Raw genomic sequence first — 18,497 nt, 5'->3', positions numbered from 1 at the left:
CGCCGTTTTTCTCACTATTAACTAATCAAAATCTAAAAAAAATTAATAAGGTTTGAACATGTAAATCACATTGATCGGAAGTTGTACATGTACCTTCAGTTTGCATATTAAAAACAATTTGAATGTGAAGTTGAAAATACATTTTGTTCAATTTTGAATAAAAGAAATGTTTAAGATACTAAAAGCTTAATATCTCCAGCTATTTAATATTATAAAATATGTAAATATGTCATGAATAGGCATGTCGATTTTGAAAATGCTTGATTTTTTTTGGGGGGGGGGGATTGCAACTTACCCGAAAAAAAATTTGACAAAGATAAAAAGGAGAATATTCTAAACTTGAAAATTCTATCTTCAGGGAGGGGAGTGTATATGCGGAAGGTGGGGGGGGGGGGTACCATCTTTAAAATACATTTGAATAAGATAATTTCACTGCCTATACAATTCTGTTCCAAAACATGTGTTTTTGTGCGAGTGTGTGATTAACTGGCTTTTCAAATAACGATTTATAGCCTAATATTATTAAGCCAAATTGGAATTGAATCAGGTTTATTGAAATCATTATAATTATGAAAAAGCTGAGTAGATTAGAAATCTGCATCATGTTTCCAGCATGTTTCCATCAAATGGACATCACTATTTATTTCAAATTTTATATACATAAGGGTACATCCTTTCTCTTTTTTCATAAGTGGGTGCTAAAACAGGCATAGAGAAAAACAGTTTTACGACGGAAAAATCTTGAAAGTCAAGTATTGATAATAAAATTTAACAAGTCAAGAATAATTAAAGAAGTAGATAGAAGAGAAAAGAAAAATACATTTTCGATGCGAGTTCCGATTCCAAAGAGACTGACTGAAACATTAAACTTATCAAAGTGTTCCTCGTTTCATATTTATGAATGTCGCAGAAGTATGTCGTTTATTAATAATCATGATATTAAATGCCATTGCATTATCAAATCAAACTCAAATGTGATTTATAATTTCTACACTTTGAGATGCTTCCCGTCATTTAAAGTCCGAAGTCTGAAGTCTGTTGTCCACTGTATGCTATTCCACAGATGTCCATTAACACTAAGATATGTCGATCGCCATATGACTTCAGATTTCAATCGTAAACTAACCCTACATTTATTGCATGATTGTTTGGGAGACAAAGATTTTTTCGTCCATAGAAACACATATTACTCGAGGGCAACGCCCTGGGAAGTATAAAATAAACGTATAATTTTTAAATACAGATTTTTAAGTGAAAGAGGCATGCTTTTTTCACACATCTACCTTATCAATGGGAACTACATTGTATAATTCTTAAAATATTAGGACTACAAATTCAAAATGAACAATTAAATTGTAAATGAATATACACACCTGTAAAATAAAATCCGTGTATCAATGCGAGTTTTCCCTTGCAGCACTTTCAGTTTGTATTATCAATAAACTACCTGTGCCCTTCTTATAGATATGAACACCTAGCAGTACAAGAATTAGTACAATGTGCTAGTTACATAATTTACAGCACTTTCTTGGGTGTATAACATTTATGACATATTTTTGATAAGTTCAGATAACCGAGAATCCAAATGAAACCAAATGATATCCTTTCACAGTGTGACCAATATTAGAAAAGCTGTAAAACTCTTGAGACTGTCCTTCCAATAACGGAGAGTGTTGTGAAAATCTTCCTTGACTTTATATAAGATAGAAAGAAGTCAATAAACCATTTGACAGAGATAAAACTGTCAAAGCTTCCCTAGGAATGTTGCTAAAATCAATATTTACGATGGGTGATAAAATTAAATAGCAATGATATAGGGCTTTAGTGTTGATTTAAAAAAAAACTAGTCCTTTCCGATTTTAATGCACATCTGCAACCGTTCTGCCTATGCACGTATCACGTGATCTATACAGTCACGTGACATGCTCCATAGTGTTCTGTCACAGAAGCTAAGATTTTTCGGACTCTTCTTTTTCTTACTGTGCAAGTTATTTTTTTTTAATAACAAGCACAGTCCATTTATCGGAAATGACCCAAACTCGGCAATAGTATGGGTGGATAAGAACAACATTTTCGTAAATGAGCATGGTGACCATCATATAGAATTGATTTTCCGATAATCCAGATGAACACACCTGGAAAGCTTTGTTGAATTAAGGGTGACGACTTTGGTTTCCATTGTGCAATATTTCGCGACATTTTTTATTTAATTATATAAATTAAACAAAATTTAGATATTATAGGTATGAAAATGTTATGACAATTTTATTTTACTCATTTTAAAACCAATTTTGCAATTGATAGGTAGGTTGACGTCGTTACGAGGTGTATTTGACGTTATGATAAAATGAAGGTCTTAAAGAAAGGGGTAATAAAAATGTTTTTAAGAAAAAGTAATAAACAGACGCTCTTGAAATTTAAAACGTAGAAATTTGAGAATATCTCCATTATTTTTGCTATGTTTTCATATGAATTATTTACACATGTATGCCCGTCATATTGTGTAGTACGTTATAGAAACAGGAAAATTCGTTAATTTTTGGCATTTTGAGATGGCCCCTCTGTTAACAAGACGGTAGAATTTTGTCCCGTACTGCAGAAGGTGGTATGTTAAAAAAATTAGTATTTTTGTTAATGTGTCTACAAAGGATGTTTTTTCCTTCATGGCACCAGAACCTGATCTCACCTCAACTTGGCTTCATCTGAGCTGGCTGTTTTCTTCATAATTTATTAGACACAGCGGAACTATCATTGCAAATAGGAAAAGAAAGACAACTTCTCGTCTTCAAGGTACCTTAAATGTCAATAATTAAGGAATAACTGTCTTATTTTTCGAATTCATGAAGTGATCAATGGATTGGCTTGTGTGATTATTTGCATAAACGCCGAAAGCGTTTATGCATATAATTATCACACGAGCCAATCCATTGATCATCTTCATGAATTTGAAAAATCTGACAGTTATTCCTTATATTTACATGCTTTGATTCCTCCAATCCTGGGGCTCCAAGCATGCTTCTCTATAGGTGTTGTCCCGCCCTGCACGTGGTTTTTTTGGAACTGCGCCAGCTATATATGGTGAAAACGAACCGTACACAAGCTCAAAATTCACTGAACAGTACAAATTTGGAGCATGGCAATCACGGACATCCCTAAACATCAAAATTAAAAACAGGTGACGTGGAAGAGAGAGGAGGCCAAGGGGGCAAACATATAAAACTTTACTGTGGTTTCATCAATTTTCGTTGGCATCAATTTTCGTGAATTTTGTAAAACAGACGTTTTCGAGGATACGTAATTTCGTGGTCAAAAGCATTGCCAATACAAATGAATGTCATATTTCGTATTTCACTGAACATTTGAATTCGTGGATCTGCTCAACAACGAAATCCACGAAATTGGTGCTCAACGAATATTGATGAAACCACAATATTTGAAAAAAAGTTATAAAAATTCCGCAAAACGACAACGTCTTAGACCTTAACCATTTTGATAAATGTTCACATGCTATAGTGTATATATTTCAAGTATATTATTGTACGATATATAAAGATACAAATTAAATTTTTGGACATCAAAATATATTTTATTGTTAAGGTTTGGAAATTATGTACCTTTCAAAGTGTTATACTTGCAAAAATCATTATACAATTATTGCACGATAGTGAGGGAGACATGAAGATTTCTTCGCTCATGAAAAATCATATTCCCCGAGGGCAACGCTCTCTGGAGCTAAAACCTGACCAATTTTCCTATTCTTTACTTGCAAAGACTACACAATGCAGATAGGGATGGACAAAGTTTAACAACCATTCTTATAAATATGTATCAAAGAAAGTAAAATTTTTCGAAGCAGAAATTTTCTGTCGCACGTAAAAAATCGTCTTTGTTGAAAATAAATGACATGAAGGAAAATACTTGGATTCAGAGTCTCCTAAAAGATCACATCTGGTTGTCCGGTACTGATTAAGCCAAAAGGGAGGAATGGGGATGGATATCATCGGGAGCAAGGATGAGTTTTACAAATTGGGATCACGATCAACCACAAGATAACATTGAACACTGCGCAGTATTGATAAATAGAAATGGTAAAAGGCACGACTACCAATGCTTTTATCAAAAAGATTTCTTTTGTGAACAGTGATCAATTAAGAAATGAGATGTAATTAATTAGTCTTCAATCAACAATAAACGAATTACTAAATTATCTTTCTTTTTTATTCCATTGCCTGCCAGATGGTGTCATATACACATGTATATGGTTGCCTAACAATAAGACGTTTTATGATAAACTCATTTATTTTTCAATCGTCAATTATCCTTACTAACATGTATGTAACAATAAACATTTATCATTTCCATATTGGGTTTAAATCTCTTCACGTGATTCTATACGCAAGAGCATACCCCACAAAAGATTTTTTTAATACACAGTAAGGTGTTGATGGACAAGGTGATGAAACAAGAATCGTTTAGCATTTAAATGCATTGATACTTTAGTGTATAATGTCAAAGTAAGGACAGTAAATGATTGATATAAGAAAAATATTAAATGTTCATCCTAGAAATTAATTTTTGATGAAATGCTCCGAAAGTCATAATATAAGGATATGAACGCGGAACATTAACTGGCAAGATTCGAAATTTGCAGCTGACATCATTTCTATCTGTTACAATCAAAATATTTACCGGTAATGATAGACAATGGAATGGGCGGGTACAACTCGACACGGACAGCTGAGAAAACATTGGATTGAAATTTTCGTTAATGTATTATTGATATATATTGTATTATATAATAATATTCTCTCAATAAGACCATTTCAAATTTTTCTCTGTGTAGAGTGACAGACCATCCATCTTTCAAAAACCTACCTATACGCAAAAACAAGCCAAAAAGAAACCAAGGACTTGAAAGTCATAAAAGTTATGTAATTCTTCTGAAGATTTCATTTCATTAATCTTTTTTTTTAGGAATACGACTTTTTATTTCATTACTCTAATACAGTTTAATTTGCAAATTATTTCAATATCTGGTGAGGAATTACAATATATTTTTGTGTGTAATTTATAATATAAATCAGACCCCGCTTCCTTTATGCAGCCTTATCAGTACTGCTTAACGATTATCTACAAGATTTTGGGAAAACATTTGTACAGTACTTTATTATTTAAGAAAGCTATACAATAAAGTATTTTTAAATAGAACAAACTGCACAGGAAAATGTAATTAATCAATTTGAAATGTGCATATAGCAGAACTTTGAAAACTTCCACGCCTCCAATAGAAAAAAAGGTCTATTCAACTCAGGTTCTGTACAACGCATCGGTTACAGTGGAAGGTTATAACTACTATTATCGAATTATGTGGTCTTCATCAAGCATAGTGATATTTTTAAACATACTCTTTATTCTAATGTTATCTTTTTGTGACTGTTTTCTACCGTATCACAGGGCTGTAAATAACAATGACCAGCCGACATCTCGGTGTGTTTCTGTTGGTGTGTCTGTCAGTAGCCTCCAGTGTTTTTCTCTCTGTTTACAATCCTGTATGTTTCTCTATATGATAAGTCGGGATCGAGATTCGGGAAGCTGTTATTGTTGTCCACCGCATAAAACAGGAACTTTTACCTTAAATGGAACTCAGTGGATGACTTATTTATTAAACAGTAAGTTAACATTAAATTGAGTCGTTATTTACCTATCTAAAATATGGTATTTTAGACAATAATATTACTTAACAAGTCAATGCTATTTAAATCCAGTACATTTAACTTACAAAGGCAATACCCAGATATGCATCATCAAAATGTGTGCCCTGTTAATACTCCACCTTAATATTCAATTCAATTAGAGTTGCTTCATAATTACATGTAAAAAAAAAAAGGTAAATAAATACAAAAAAATGCATATACATTGTATTTTTTTACATGCACCCCTATTCTAAACAGAATAAAATAGGAAAACTGCATGATGGAAATTCTTAATTGAAATTTGAGGTATGATCGAAGTACATCAAAATCACACCTGTTTCTGTATCACTTAGAATCATATGGAGATAACAAACAGTATTCAAGCTCAAAAGTCATTGCATTTCACACATAAATACGTTGCCTCCTCAAAATGCTTATCGTAGCATACAAAATGATAGTAAAGCAAACAAGACATCGATGAGCCAATATCATATATCGACATATATTAGTTGTGAAGTAATGTAACTGTATAAATAGAAAAAAATGCTTCCATAATCAACATAAATAAAATATTTTATTTGTAATAAATGATAAGATTTGTTTCGAATTTATTTGAAACAGATATTAATTACATGTATATTTAATTATTTTATGCTGATTATTGGGGAAAAAATTTATTTGACAGCCTGTCCTAGCGGCTACTTGCTGTACACTTGCACTGACGTCACATCCTGTCTTAGGTTTGAGGAGACATCTGTCATTTACGCAGATGCAAACAACGCTTGTCTTTTGGAAAGTGCAGAATTAATAAGGATGGATTCTGTGGAGAAATACAACGTCTTGAAGAAGTTGATAGGTCAGTTAATTGAGTTTTTTCTTTTAATGTATTTAATTATTTACATTATTTTTTTTTACATTTGGACATTCCCCTACATGCATGAACATAGTCCTTATGGATTTTCGCAATTATCCACATTTAAGTTGAAGTTGAATAGTACAAGAAAAATGGACAGAACAGATAAACTTTAATTATTAAAATGACTAAATAGTTTTTAAATATTAAATAAGTAATAATTACATAATTAAGAGCTATATACTGTAATCACTTACAATACCATTTACACTACTATGAAGTGTTGTAAAATATATGGAATTTCCATATTTCACACATAAATAGGGAGTTATATTTGATAAATTTTTGTCATTTTGATTTTGATGAGCAAATTAATTTTTATTTGTAATGTTGGTGAATGACAAGAGAGAAAAACCAATACAAATAATTCTATTGTCGGATAAGATTTTAATCCATTTTATGCATTACAACAGGAAATTTTTGTAAAAATTGTCATATACACATGACTTCTAATTTTTGTGGGAATTGCTATCCACATTGAAGTTGATCTGGTACAGAAATATTAAATGACTTTTACAATTATATTGTAATAATAAAATTGTGTGTGATATGTAAAAAACATTCTTTTTTTCCCAAAGGTTACCACAGAAATATGAAAAATTTCGGGGAAAATTTCTGTGACTGAACATATGACAGTGACATAGAAAAAAGGATTTTAAATTGTTCTATTTTATGTATTTATATTTCTGACGTGATATTATAAAAAGACTAATATAGTATTTGAAAATCCGTCCCAAATACCACTTTTGTTAAATCATATGCAGTAATTAAAAATATGCTATACACTGTAACCACTGAAAATATCAAATTATTTACACTACTATAAAGTGGAGGACGGGATTTACGAAAACTTTATCCGGACTGTAAAGAACGTATATATATCACACTATATCTCATAAATACCTGCAGTTTTTGGTTTTTTAACAAAAAGGAATTTATTAATTTTAAGCCAGAAAAAAATGGTTTTTGGATGTAAGAAAGATAACTTATCAAAGGTATTTTGGGAAAATGTTAGATGAAAGCTCAATCTCAAATTTTTTTATAATTGTGACGTCGAAGATTTTGCTGCTTTTTAATTTGTTATGTTTACAGCATTTTGATATGAAGACCATATAAGGTAAAAAAAAAATATTATTTCTGTGCAACAAGTCCGCGTAATTTTTGAACGGCCCTCGTACAATATCATTTACACATTTACACTACTATAAAGTGGTGTAAATGGGAAATGTTTTACTTTTATTAAAAATATGTATAGTGTTATCAAATCTAAAATTCAGATGAATGGTTTGTCATTTTAATTTTATTTGTAATGTTGGTGAACGACAAGGTGAAAAAGAAGAATATTGTCGGTTTGTCTGGCATTGCAAAGGTATAGATGATAAGTTATTTTTGTTTAAGAAATTGTTATCCAGGTTTAGGCCAATGATACTGTAATTTTTGTGGAAACTGCTGAAGATCTTCAGAGAATATTAAATGAATTTTACAAATATTGTGATGAATGGAAATTGTGCGTGATATCAAGAAAACAAAGATTCTTATTTTTCCCAAAGGGTAGACAGCCAAAGAATATTTTTACTGAAAATGGCAGTGCCATAAAAGTAGTAAAGGATTTTAATTATTTCGGGATTGTATTTTCCCCTACTGGCTCATGATATAAAGACTACTTGGATTTGTTTCATAAAGTAGTTTTACTAGTATTGCAATATGGCTGTAAATGGCGTCATGAAAATATCGAAATTATTTAACGAGTACATTTACGTTATCTAAAACATATATTGAATTAGAAAAGTAGCACTTCAAGTTATATGATTAAAGGAGAAGCTGGGTAAAAAGATAAAATCAGATTAAGCCTATAAAGAAGTTATATCAAACTTCTTTTTTGCTTTATGCAACAATGAACTCTTTTAATCTTTGGTTACTTTTTAACTTATTAATAATTTGCTTTCATTTTCTAAACGTATATTTAATCAAAATGGAAAAAAAATTTAAAAAGATTTGGTGACAAAATTTTTTCCCGGATAAGACATTTTTAACTTATTTGAAAATTGCTTTATTTCAACATATGTAAGCTTTGTAATTTGAAAGTTTATGATACTCTTTTTTCAAACCTATTTTGGGAGACAATAAAAAGTACAATTCATTACAGAGAATGTCTCATAAAACCTAATACAAGACATCCGAATGCCATGTCTTCAATAAATGAGAAAATGACGAAGTCAAGTTATATTAGAAATTTTTCAATTGAACATTTTTTTTTTAACATTGGTCAGTTTTTAACTTTCAAATAAAATTTTGTCAGTTTGATACATTTATGTTTTAGAGCTGACAGCTGACATATCGACAGCTGAGGCCTGGATTCAAGGGAAGAAGTCAAACGGAATTTGGAAGTTTCATGATGGTACACAGTTCCAGAATTTCTTCTGTCCTACAATAATAACGAACGGCCCAAGAGAAAACCGTATTAGGTTAAAGGCGTCCGATAATTTTAACTGCCATGACACTCACCACGACTATAAGTACGGATTTGTTTGTGAGTTTTTTGTCAATAATTGATAACTGCCCTTTCCAAGAAAAAAAGGATAATGTTCATTTTAATGTTTTTCTCCTACATGTTGGTTTTGTTTTCATTTTTAAGATGCAATAAAAGTACATGTAATTGGGTAGAACTGGTAGATTTTGTGAATAACAGTTACAAGTGCGAATCTTCCAATAAAAATTGTGACTGACCGACAAGGAAGTCGGAGAATAAGTGTTATTATTTTTTTGGTAAAATATACTTTGAGTAGATATCAAACACTTAAATTTAATGGAAAGGATGTATTTTTTCTATTTCCTTCCCTTATGCGTTTAGATAAAATTAATTAAACAGTGGAACTAAATATAATGGGGCACATGTATTTGAGCACTTCCAAATTCTTAGGCATTGGGTATTTTAAAATTTTCTGATTCAGAACGTTTGAAACATAATTATATACAGCACTCAATTAGTAGGACCCAGGGAGGACATGCAGATTCAAATGATTGTGCATTACCCATAAAGCACATAGAGTAAAATATCTCAGAAAATTTAATTATAAAAACACCACTATTTATTCATATTACAATCGAAATGGCAAAATCGTTATTTTATTAACATCTGAAATATATAATGCCGGATAGTTCAAAATGTATGCGTATACTAGAGTATGTCACGAGTTCTCCCTCTAAGTTTTTTATTCAGTGTTTTCTAGATTGTTAATACATGTAATAGGTTAAGTCCGACATTATGTCATACACATATGTTTAGTATTTCGCAAAAGTAAAACGCATCTTATACGTATATTTACTTATCGTCAGAAGGTGGAAAACTTATTTAAAATATTAAGTTAAATGTGTCACTACACCGTTAGAGTCTATTTTATTGAAATACTTCACCTGTGGTAATAAAAAATGATTCAATTTTTGCACAACAGCTATTTCAGTAATAAATTGTTCCAAAAAATTGTTACTGAGAAACGTTTTGTGAAATTTATAGGAACAAACCTAAAGCAATCAAGGAAAAATATGATACATTTTTTCAGCAACTAACATCCCAAATTGTAAAAATGTGCAGTCTCCCAAAGAAACAAATTTCATGCTTTTCGCATTTTGATGCAGGTAGATTTCTGTTCAGGTGACAGTGTAGCACTGTAATTCAACATTTTCATACACTATATATTTCTAATCAGTTTGACAGCACAAATAGAATATCGAATATCAGTGATTTGTTTATTGTCTTAGTTTTGAAGAGGGTATGATTTTATGCTTGGTGGTCAAAGTGCGATATTTTCAAAAGGTAAAAAAAGTTTTATGATTGGACAATTTTAGAACTTTTTTTGTAAACGTTTCAAATTGGATATAAATATTTTCAAGAAAGAGGAAAAATATGTATGAAAAATAATTAATTTTTGACCCCCTCAAAAATGATAATGCTAACTGTATAAAGTGGATCTAAAAAGCCTATTTAACTAGATTGAAGTATTGTATATGAAACAATTCTTAAGATATTTTTTTTCATATTGAAATAAAAATTCTCTTTCTAAGAAACATATTAAGAAAAAGAAACTCATTGTATGAAATGTAATTAACTTTTCATCAATTACAATTGGATTTCGATATCTCGAACATTAATTTCTCATTTACCATGCATACCTGCACATGTATATGGAATTCATTTGGAAATATCTACCCCGTTTCTCTCTCTATATATAGTCAGCTCATAATTCACTTTTTTCTCTCGATGAGTAGGAAATTCATGGTACTTGGTATTCCTCTCCAATCAAATGATTTCTTATTAAGAATATACAATTTTTAAGTTGTTGCATAAAAGTATAAGTCGTATGCATAGAAATAAACAATTGTTATTTGTGAAAAATATGACTCTAGATTAACTTCCATAACTAACCCCATTTATTTCCAAGATGTTTCATAAATTAGAATTTAAATAAACTTTTTCTTTAATAAAAATCAGTAATATTAGTGCTTTTCTTTTCTTTAATTACAGTTAACCCAACATCAATAAATTATTTATGCATAGGTCATGTTTCTTCTAAATTTATTATGAGGCACATAATATAATATGTAATTGGTTTATTGTTAAACACAATATCACATAGAATTGAAATGAGCACATTAGACTAAAGCGAGGCACATAATGTAATATGTAATTGGTTTATTGTTAAACACAATATCACATTGAATTAGACACATGATGTCACAGTTAATTGGTTTATTGTCAAACGAAACATTGAGTAGAGGTAAATTGAGCACATTGGAATTTTAATTTAAACTTTCTAAACCTCAAAGAAAGATACGCCTGTGAATAACTGTGTGTTAAGGATTATTTATGAGACCCATGATGCATCAGGTGATTGGTTTATTGTTAAAAAATACTTTTTGTAGAAATGATTAAGGGCATTTGGAGAAATCAAAGAAACTTATACGCATCTATTTAATCTGTTTCTGATGGTTAGTCTTGTATATTGAGACCTATCACATGTATTATGTAACAAATTATTGTTGTTTTATTAGTTATTATAAAAAAGAAATATTTTGTAGAAATGAAATGTGCTAAACCTCCAATGAAACGGTTATTATTATTCTGCATCATTTCAACCATGAAAATAAAACGTAACATATGGAAAAACGTAAATTCAAATGAGGCAAGAATTGTCTTGAAATTTGGATTTCCTTCGATACCAGTCCCTTTTTATTTTCAAAATAATTGTAAGTGTGTTTGAGAATTAGGTAGGACAACATCAACTATAAACTAAAATTTTTAACTTTCCGTTAAATGCTCGATGGTTGGTGATATTGAATCTTAACATACATTTTTTCACATTGTTAAGGACTATTTTTAGTCTTGTTGATTTTATACCTGTAAATTATGGCTTTTTACACAAAAACATAGTTTAACACACAATACAATTTTTTTATTCACTAAAATGTCATTAATCTGTCCTACAATTGGAACATCGCTACTTTTTGCAATATATCTCAAAATACATAAATACCTCAGTCTTCAGACTAGGTTTGATCGGTAGATTGATTTTCCCCCAACATTCTTCTTTTAAATATACCCCCGATGTCAACAAGTGTATTCAGAAGGCGTCAATTTTAAAGTCTACGGGGATTTAACATTGCCAAAATGCCGCCTCTTTGGAAGGGGCCATAAGTATTCGTGATTTTCTGTACATTGCCGTCAGAGACGTAATGACGTGACACAGATTCGGGAAATATTCTGTGCTATACCACCCAATACTTGCTGAGCACTTTATCTACACAAAAATTATCAGCGAGAAACTACGTTTTTGACATAACATACATACCCATACTGAAGAAGACAAGAGGCCCAAGGGTCTTAATGGTCACCTGAGTATTATACAATACTATAAAGGATTTATTGAAGCATAAAACAAAATTAACTTATAGACGAAGCCATGTAACAAAAGATTTTCAAAAACTTGGTTAAAATACCCTTGCTTATTGTAATTTGCTGCATTCAAGTGATCTCCTTGCGTTCATAGTCTTACAGGGATAATAATGAAGGCAAAATATACAAATACAATGGACACTTGCCTATTTTGTAAGGTATTCATATGCCTTGTCACCTGCCTGTTGCTACAATTCAGTACACACAGACTCGGGTAAACAATGTGGCTATTTGCCAGTTGCCAAAGTTGTCACTATCCACAATAAATCACCCCGATCCTCTTTGATTCTTTGTTAACTTTGAAAGAACATAATTCAACTATATTCAGTCTCTTGTCAACCATGACTCTCCTATTAGTGTGTCACATTAACGGTGCTGTATAGTTCATATATCCTATACTTTGAATCCTTAATTGTAAGTGTCATTCTCTTTCTATAAACTAGAACATCATTATTGCAAATTTAAATCAACTTTATTTTCAAACCTAAAAAATTAAAATCATAAGCATTATCTGCTTGAATAAAACAATTTGTACCATAGAGCTTATAAAAAATAACATGTTAATCTATGAAAGCATTGAAATACAAAAAAAAAAATGAAAACAAATGATACAACTGGAAAACATATGCATGTAGTCTCTATCAAGAAAAGTGTTGATGATCTTCAAGCAATTACAATGTTATTACAAAAGTAATACTAGCATGTAAAATTTTCTCCATAAGTACGTGTGGACATTCTCAATTTTGTCGCCTCCTGGATTTGGTGCAGTGGTATTTCTTTTAACGAATTTAGAAAAGACTCTCGAGCACCTTCGAGGTCTCCACCGATTTGTTGACAGATCCCCAGTATTTGCCAAGAGATATCTCTGAGCATTGTCTCTATGTAAACTCCGTCATCTTGCAGCAGCAGAGTCTGTAGATCCTGTATAGATTGGTGTGACCTGACTGTGTCACCCAGTCTGTGGTGATTCAGTATAAACAACGTGTGTAACATCACTAGAGGCGGGATAAGCAAGGTAAATACTCCGTTCTTTTCACTGATTTTCTGTTCTAATACTAGTTCATCAATGTAAGTGTACTCATTAAAAAAGTCAATATTTTTTATTGAAGCTCTCCTGAATTTGTAGCAAAGAGACTTGCCTACCATGTGCTGTCGATACGCATCTACATCAACATGATTATAATGTATAACAAATGGCAATGACATCTTCTTCTGCACTTTCTTTAAACACTTAAATGATTGCTCATACCTCCATGTTCTGTAGAAGTACATAGCAAGATACAGAGTATCAGACACATAACCAAATTTGCATGAAAGTTTAAGAAATTGTGATTCTTTGTTGGCTTTGTAATAAACCTTGTTTTGTGTTAAAGCACCGGTAGGATGTATAGAATTCTCTATAAACATGGCAGTTTTCCTTAAAATATCTGATGTTAAACACTGTAAAGTAACTGTCTGATACGGTGTCAACCTTCCCCTAATCACCCTCTCTATGTGTTTCATACAAACTAAAATTTTCTTATAACAGGATAATTTATGTTGAAACACAGGTAGTTCTCTGACAAAGCTCATATCTAATTCAGCGCTAGATATGAACCTGACCTCGTTTGTACAGACACTCAATGTTCTGTTTACAATGGGAATACTAAGAAAACGTCTGAGGGTTGGACTAAACAGAAGACATGATATCCCTTCATAATACAGATAACACAACTGTCTGAACAATGAAGCTTGCACAGAACCGGTGATTTTCAGTCGAAACATGTTGTTTTGTGGAATAAAAAAGTTTGGGCATTCTCCGTTATGAACAAAGTATATCAATAGTTTAAAGCATTCCCAAAAACAAGCTAATAGGTTTTCAGGTGTCCAAGCCAAAGACCTTTTCGTCTGAATTACCCAGAATACAACTGTTTTTATATAGTACGAAGATAGAACTTGTGTATTGCACTGAGAATTAATGACCTCTTTAAGAAATATTTTAAAGAGACCATAACACAAAAACTGACAGTGATCCATTGAGTAAACGAGTTTTTGTTCTGCTCGAGAGAATGAGATTCTCCATTCTTCTTCGTTTTCAGGAGTGCTTCCTATAGGAACAACATGGAATCCTCCACGTAGTATTTCTGATAGAACATTCTCGACTGGCCAACCTTGTTGATGACATCTCTGCATCCATGGTAGAGCGTCTGTCGGCCAGTGGTGTGACCGTAAACAAAGTACATTGTCTATTTCTTTGTGCTGGGCTATGACATATGTAAAACAAGGACCATGAGATACATTTCTCAATGAAGGAGTAAATGAGATGTTATGGAGGGAACGCAAAGTATATTCACGAAATAAACAACTCGATATATAAACTTCATTATTGATAATAATACATGAGTTTCCTAAGATTTCATCCTTTGCTTGACCAATCAAAATTAGTTTGGAAAATCCTGGGGGTAGATCATTGCACTCCATCAGAATCAAAGTGTGTTTTGGGCTACGGTAGAGATTAATCTGAAAGTTTTCACAAATAACCTTATGATATGAAGACCAATGCATCATATCTATATCTGAGGTAGGTATTCGGAATCCCTCACGCCAACTTCCACTCTGTATATTCTCTAGACCCTTCATTATTTCCACAGGTCTGTTTACATCCTCCGCAGTATCCATTATCTCTCTCCTGAACCCTGACTTCTGTTGGGGTTCCTAGTTGACGACACAGTCCCACATAGACCGCTTCTGATATTCGAGGGATATGGTCCATGTTGATGTATCGATTATCATGAAGAAATCTGAAACGGAAGCATAACTTTATTCAAGGACGGTATGTGTCTCCTGCTTTTAGATTCATTTAATATAGAACTAAATCTAAGAATGGTCAGCTATTTATCTGCTACATGTACACACATATATTTCATGAAAAAAATAATAAATAAAAATTTAAATCACATGAGGCGATAAAATTTTACAATCAAATAGAAATACAAATTCCTACCCCCCCCCCCCCCTCCAACCTAAAAAGATATTAATGAAATTTAAATTACATGTATTATCAATTAATATTTATTAATTAATTTAATAAGAAAGTGATTTCAACAATTCTTCAAAAGATACTTCAGTTCTGTCTTTACTTATTTTCGAATACAGATCCCGATGTATTTTCATATTATTTTTGTTTTTGTTTTTGTGGTTTTTGTATTTCATGCAGTGTCAGAGTACATTGTCATGAGCATATAAATATGTAATAATGCTAAAAATCAAATCTATACCCCTCTTTATTCTAAAAACATAAATAAAATGTAACCATCTGTCGTATTTTTGCAAGGAAGGTCAAGGGTCAAGGTCAAATGGACTGTAACGCTGGTATGTAATATTTCGGACAAACAGTGTACATTCTAAATAGCACCGACTTACCTCTAAAATGTCAAAAAGAAGTTCTATATCGGCATTATCAACTTTTTCAAGAACAAAAAGGTCGGAACCATGGTAAACAAGAAGCCCATGGACCACATCGCTCACCTGAGAAGCTTTAACCATACCCTTCTAAATCAGATTTCATCCTTGTAACACCTTTTGTGACCCCATCATACCCCACGGGTCATAATTTGAACAATTTAAAGTCTAAACTACCCTAGGATGTTTCAGCTTTTCTGGCCAAGTAGTTCTTGAGAAGAAGATTTTAAAGTTTTTTCCCTATATATTTTATGTAAAAAGTTGAATCCCTGTTGTGGCCCCATCCAACTCCAACCCCCCCCCCGCCCCCCCCCGGGGGGGGCATGATCTAAACAATCTAGAATCTACATTACACCAGGATGTTTCCACATAAGTTCCAGCTTTTCCGGCCAAGTAGTTCTTGAGAAGAAAATTTTCAAAGTTTTTTTTCTATATATTTCCATTCTTGAGAAGAATTTTAAAGTTTTTTCCCTATTTCTTTGTAAAACGTTGATTCCCTATTGTGGTCCAGCCCAACCCCTGCGGGTCATGATTTGAATAATTTAAAATCTACACTACCCCAGGATGTTTTCACATTCTATATATTTCCATGTAAAATGTTGATTCCCTATTGTGGCCCCGCCATACACCCGGGGGTCATGATTTGAACAATATAGAATCTACTTTACCCAAGAATGCTTCCACATAAGTTTTAGCTTTTCTGGCAAAGTAGTTCTTGAGAAGAATTTTCAAGTTTTTTTTCCCTATTTCTTTGTAAAACGTTGATTTCCTAATGGGACCCAGCCCAACCTCCGAGGGTCAAGATTTGAACAATTTTTAATCTACACTACCCCAGGGTGTTTCCACATAGGTTTCAGTTTTTCTTGAGAAGAAGAATTTCATAGTGTTTTCCTATATATTTCTATGTAAAAATTTTATTCCCCATTGTGGCCCCGCCCAACACCCGGAAGTCATGATTTTAACAATTTAGAATCTACACTACCTAAGGATGCTTCCACATGAGTTTCAGCTTTTCTAGCCAAGTAGTTCTTGAGAAGAAGAATGATTATTTCAAAGATTTTCCCCATATATAAGATTATTTCATAGTTTTTCCCCATATATTTCTTTATAAAAGGTTGATTCCCTATTATGGCCCCACTCAACCCCCGGGGTCATGATTTGAACATATTTTCTTTTAAAAAGTATGAATGTTAATAATACTAACAATCTTAGCCAATCAGCTAAAAATAAATGAGAAAATGTTAAATGTATGTTTATATTACGATGAAGGATAATTATTTCATAATTATTTATATATTGATAGGAAATTCAATAAATAATAGGCCGGTATGCAAATTTGGTAGGTATTTCTAGAGTGTTTAAACCGCGGTCTACGAATTTTTGGGACAATCCATTTTTCAAATATTTAATTGAAAAAAGAAATCAACAATTTTAAACCTGCCTGACGAAAGTGCCTTTTCAAGGGTTTAACGGGTCATATTTAAAGTATCCTTTTATTGAACGAATAAAGGATACACAGGCTTCATTTATTATAAGACCTGAAAGGAATGTTGAATACAAATTGATTTTTTGTAAACGAGATTTTGACGCCATTAAGAAGATAAACAAAAACATGCTGAATTTGGTTGTGTATATTTTCGTAAATTATCATAAAAATGTTGATTATGGTTTCCCATAGCATTTTTTGAAAGTGTAATTGACTGTTTAATTATTGAAAAAAAATACTAGATGTTATTTGGAATATGACTTTGGATTATAACACTATGGGTTAAATTTAGTAAAAAAAAAAGTGCATGCGATATTAATATCTTCTTTTTTTCAATCTAATTTTTCATTATTCTATAGGCTTAATGATCTTCAAATGTATAAGGAAATATTATACCTTTATTTCGATAATATAATTATTCCTATCATATATCTGTATAAATCTCTAATCAGAGTGACATAAGAAAGAGCTTACGGTCCCGGAAAAGTCGACCATTTTACAATTAAAGGATTCAATGAATTGTACGTAAAAGATTCAAACCTGTTCAGGAAAATATCTTTATTATCACCATGACATTTCCTGAGCAGTACTTTCGCTTTGTGTTATAAATAAAAACATTATCTGTTTTCTATTTTTAGATTTAAAGACCCGGAAGACTTTATATATATACATTTACATTACATCTGAAAAATGTACAAAATACACAACAATTTAGTACCTATTTTTACATTCAAAATATAGTACCTGATAGAGGCAATATTTCACAATATTCTACTAGAAATTCTTCGAATTATTCTTTGCCAAAATGCAGATTAGAATTATTCAATAAATCCTCTATTTCAGATACAGTCAGAAAGTGGAATGCACTTCAACTCAACATAAGGGAGGCAACTTCCATGGAAAGTTTTTAAAAATGCTTGTCAAGCAATATTGTAAAACCTCGAAGGTATTTTTCTTTTGGAAAGAGATTTTGGAATATTATTCACACAAGGTTAAGACATAATTGTATTTTAA

The 18,497-nt window shown here is 31.6% G+C and overlaps 2 protein-coding genes across 2 annotated transcripts; one reads left to right on the top strand and one right to left on the bottom strand.

The window, feature by feature from the left end:
- Window positions 1–5,358: 5,358 nt before the first annotated feature.
- LOC134253859 (uncharacterized) lies at window positions 5,359–9,159 on the top strand. Its single transcript, XM_062736448.1, has 3 exons — window positions 5,359–5,669; window positions 6,379–6,549; window positions 8,927–9,159. Exons 1-3 carry the CDS (start codon window positions 5,366–5,368, stop codon window positions 9,157–9,159), a joined length of 708 nt encoding a protein of 235 aa, XP_062592432.1. The 5' UTR covers window positions 5,359–5,365.
- Window positions 9,160–13,058: 3,899 nt separating this feature from the next.
- On the bottom strand, window positions 13,059–18,077 carry LOC134253853 (uncharacterized). The gene is made up of 2 exons (XM_062736444.1): window positions 18,024–18,077; window positions 13,059–15,336 (listed from the first exon to the last, which is right to left on the bottom strand). Exon 2 carries the CDS (start codon window positions 15,212–15,214, stop codon window positions 13,253–13,255), a length of 1,962 nt encoding a protein of 653 aa, XP_062592428.1. The 5' UTR covers window positions 15,215–15,336; window positions 18,024–18,077; the 3' UTR covers window positions 13,059–13,252.
- Window positions 18,078–18,497: the final 420 nt, after the last annotated feature.

The sequence above is a fragment of the Saccostrea cucullata genome, unplaced genomic scaffold (genome assembly GCF_032062105.1).
Source record: "Saccostrea cucullata isolate Sc308-1 unplaced genomic scaffold, CSIRO_AGI_Scuc_v1 ctg5517, whole genome shotgun sequence".
In the NCBI taxonomy this organism is placed as follows: Eukaryota; Metazoa; Mollusca; class Bivalvia; order Ostreida; family Ostreidae; genus Saccostrea; species Saccostrea cuccullata.
Note: the sequence above shows the minus strand (reverse complement) of the source record. Positions and strands in the feature narration are given on the sequence as shown.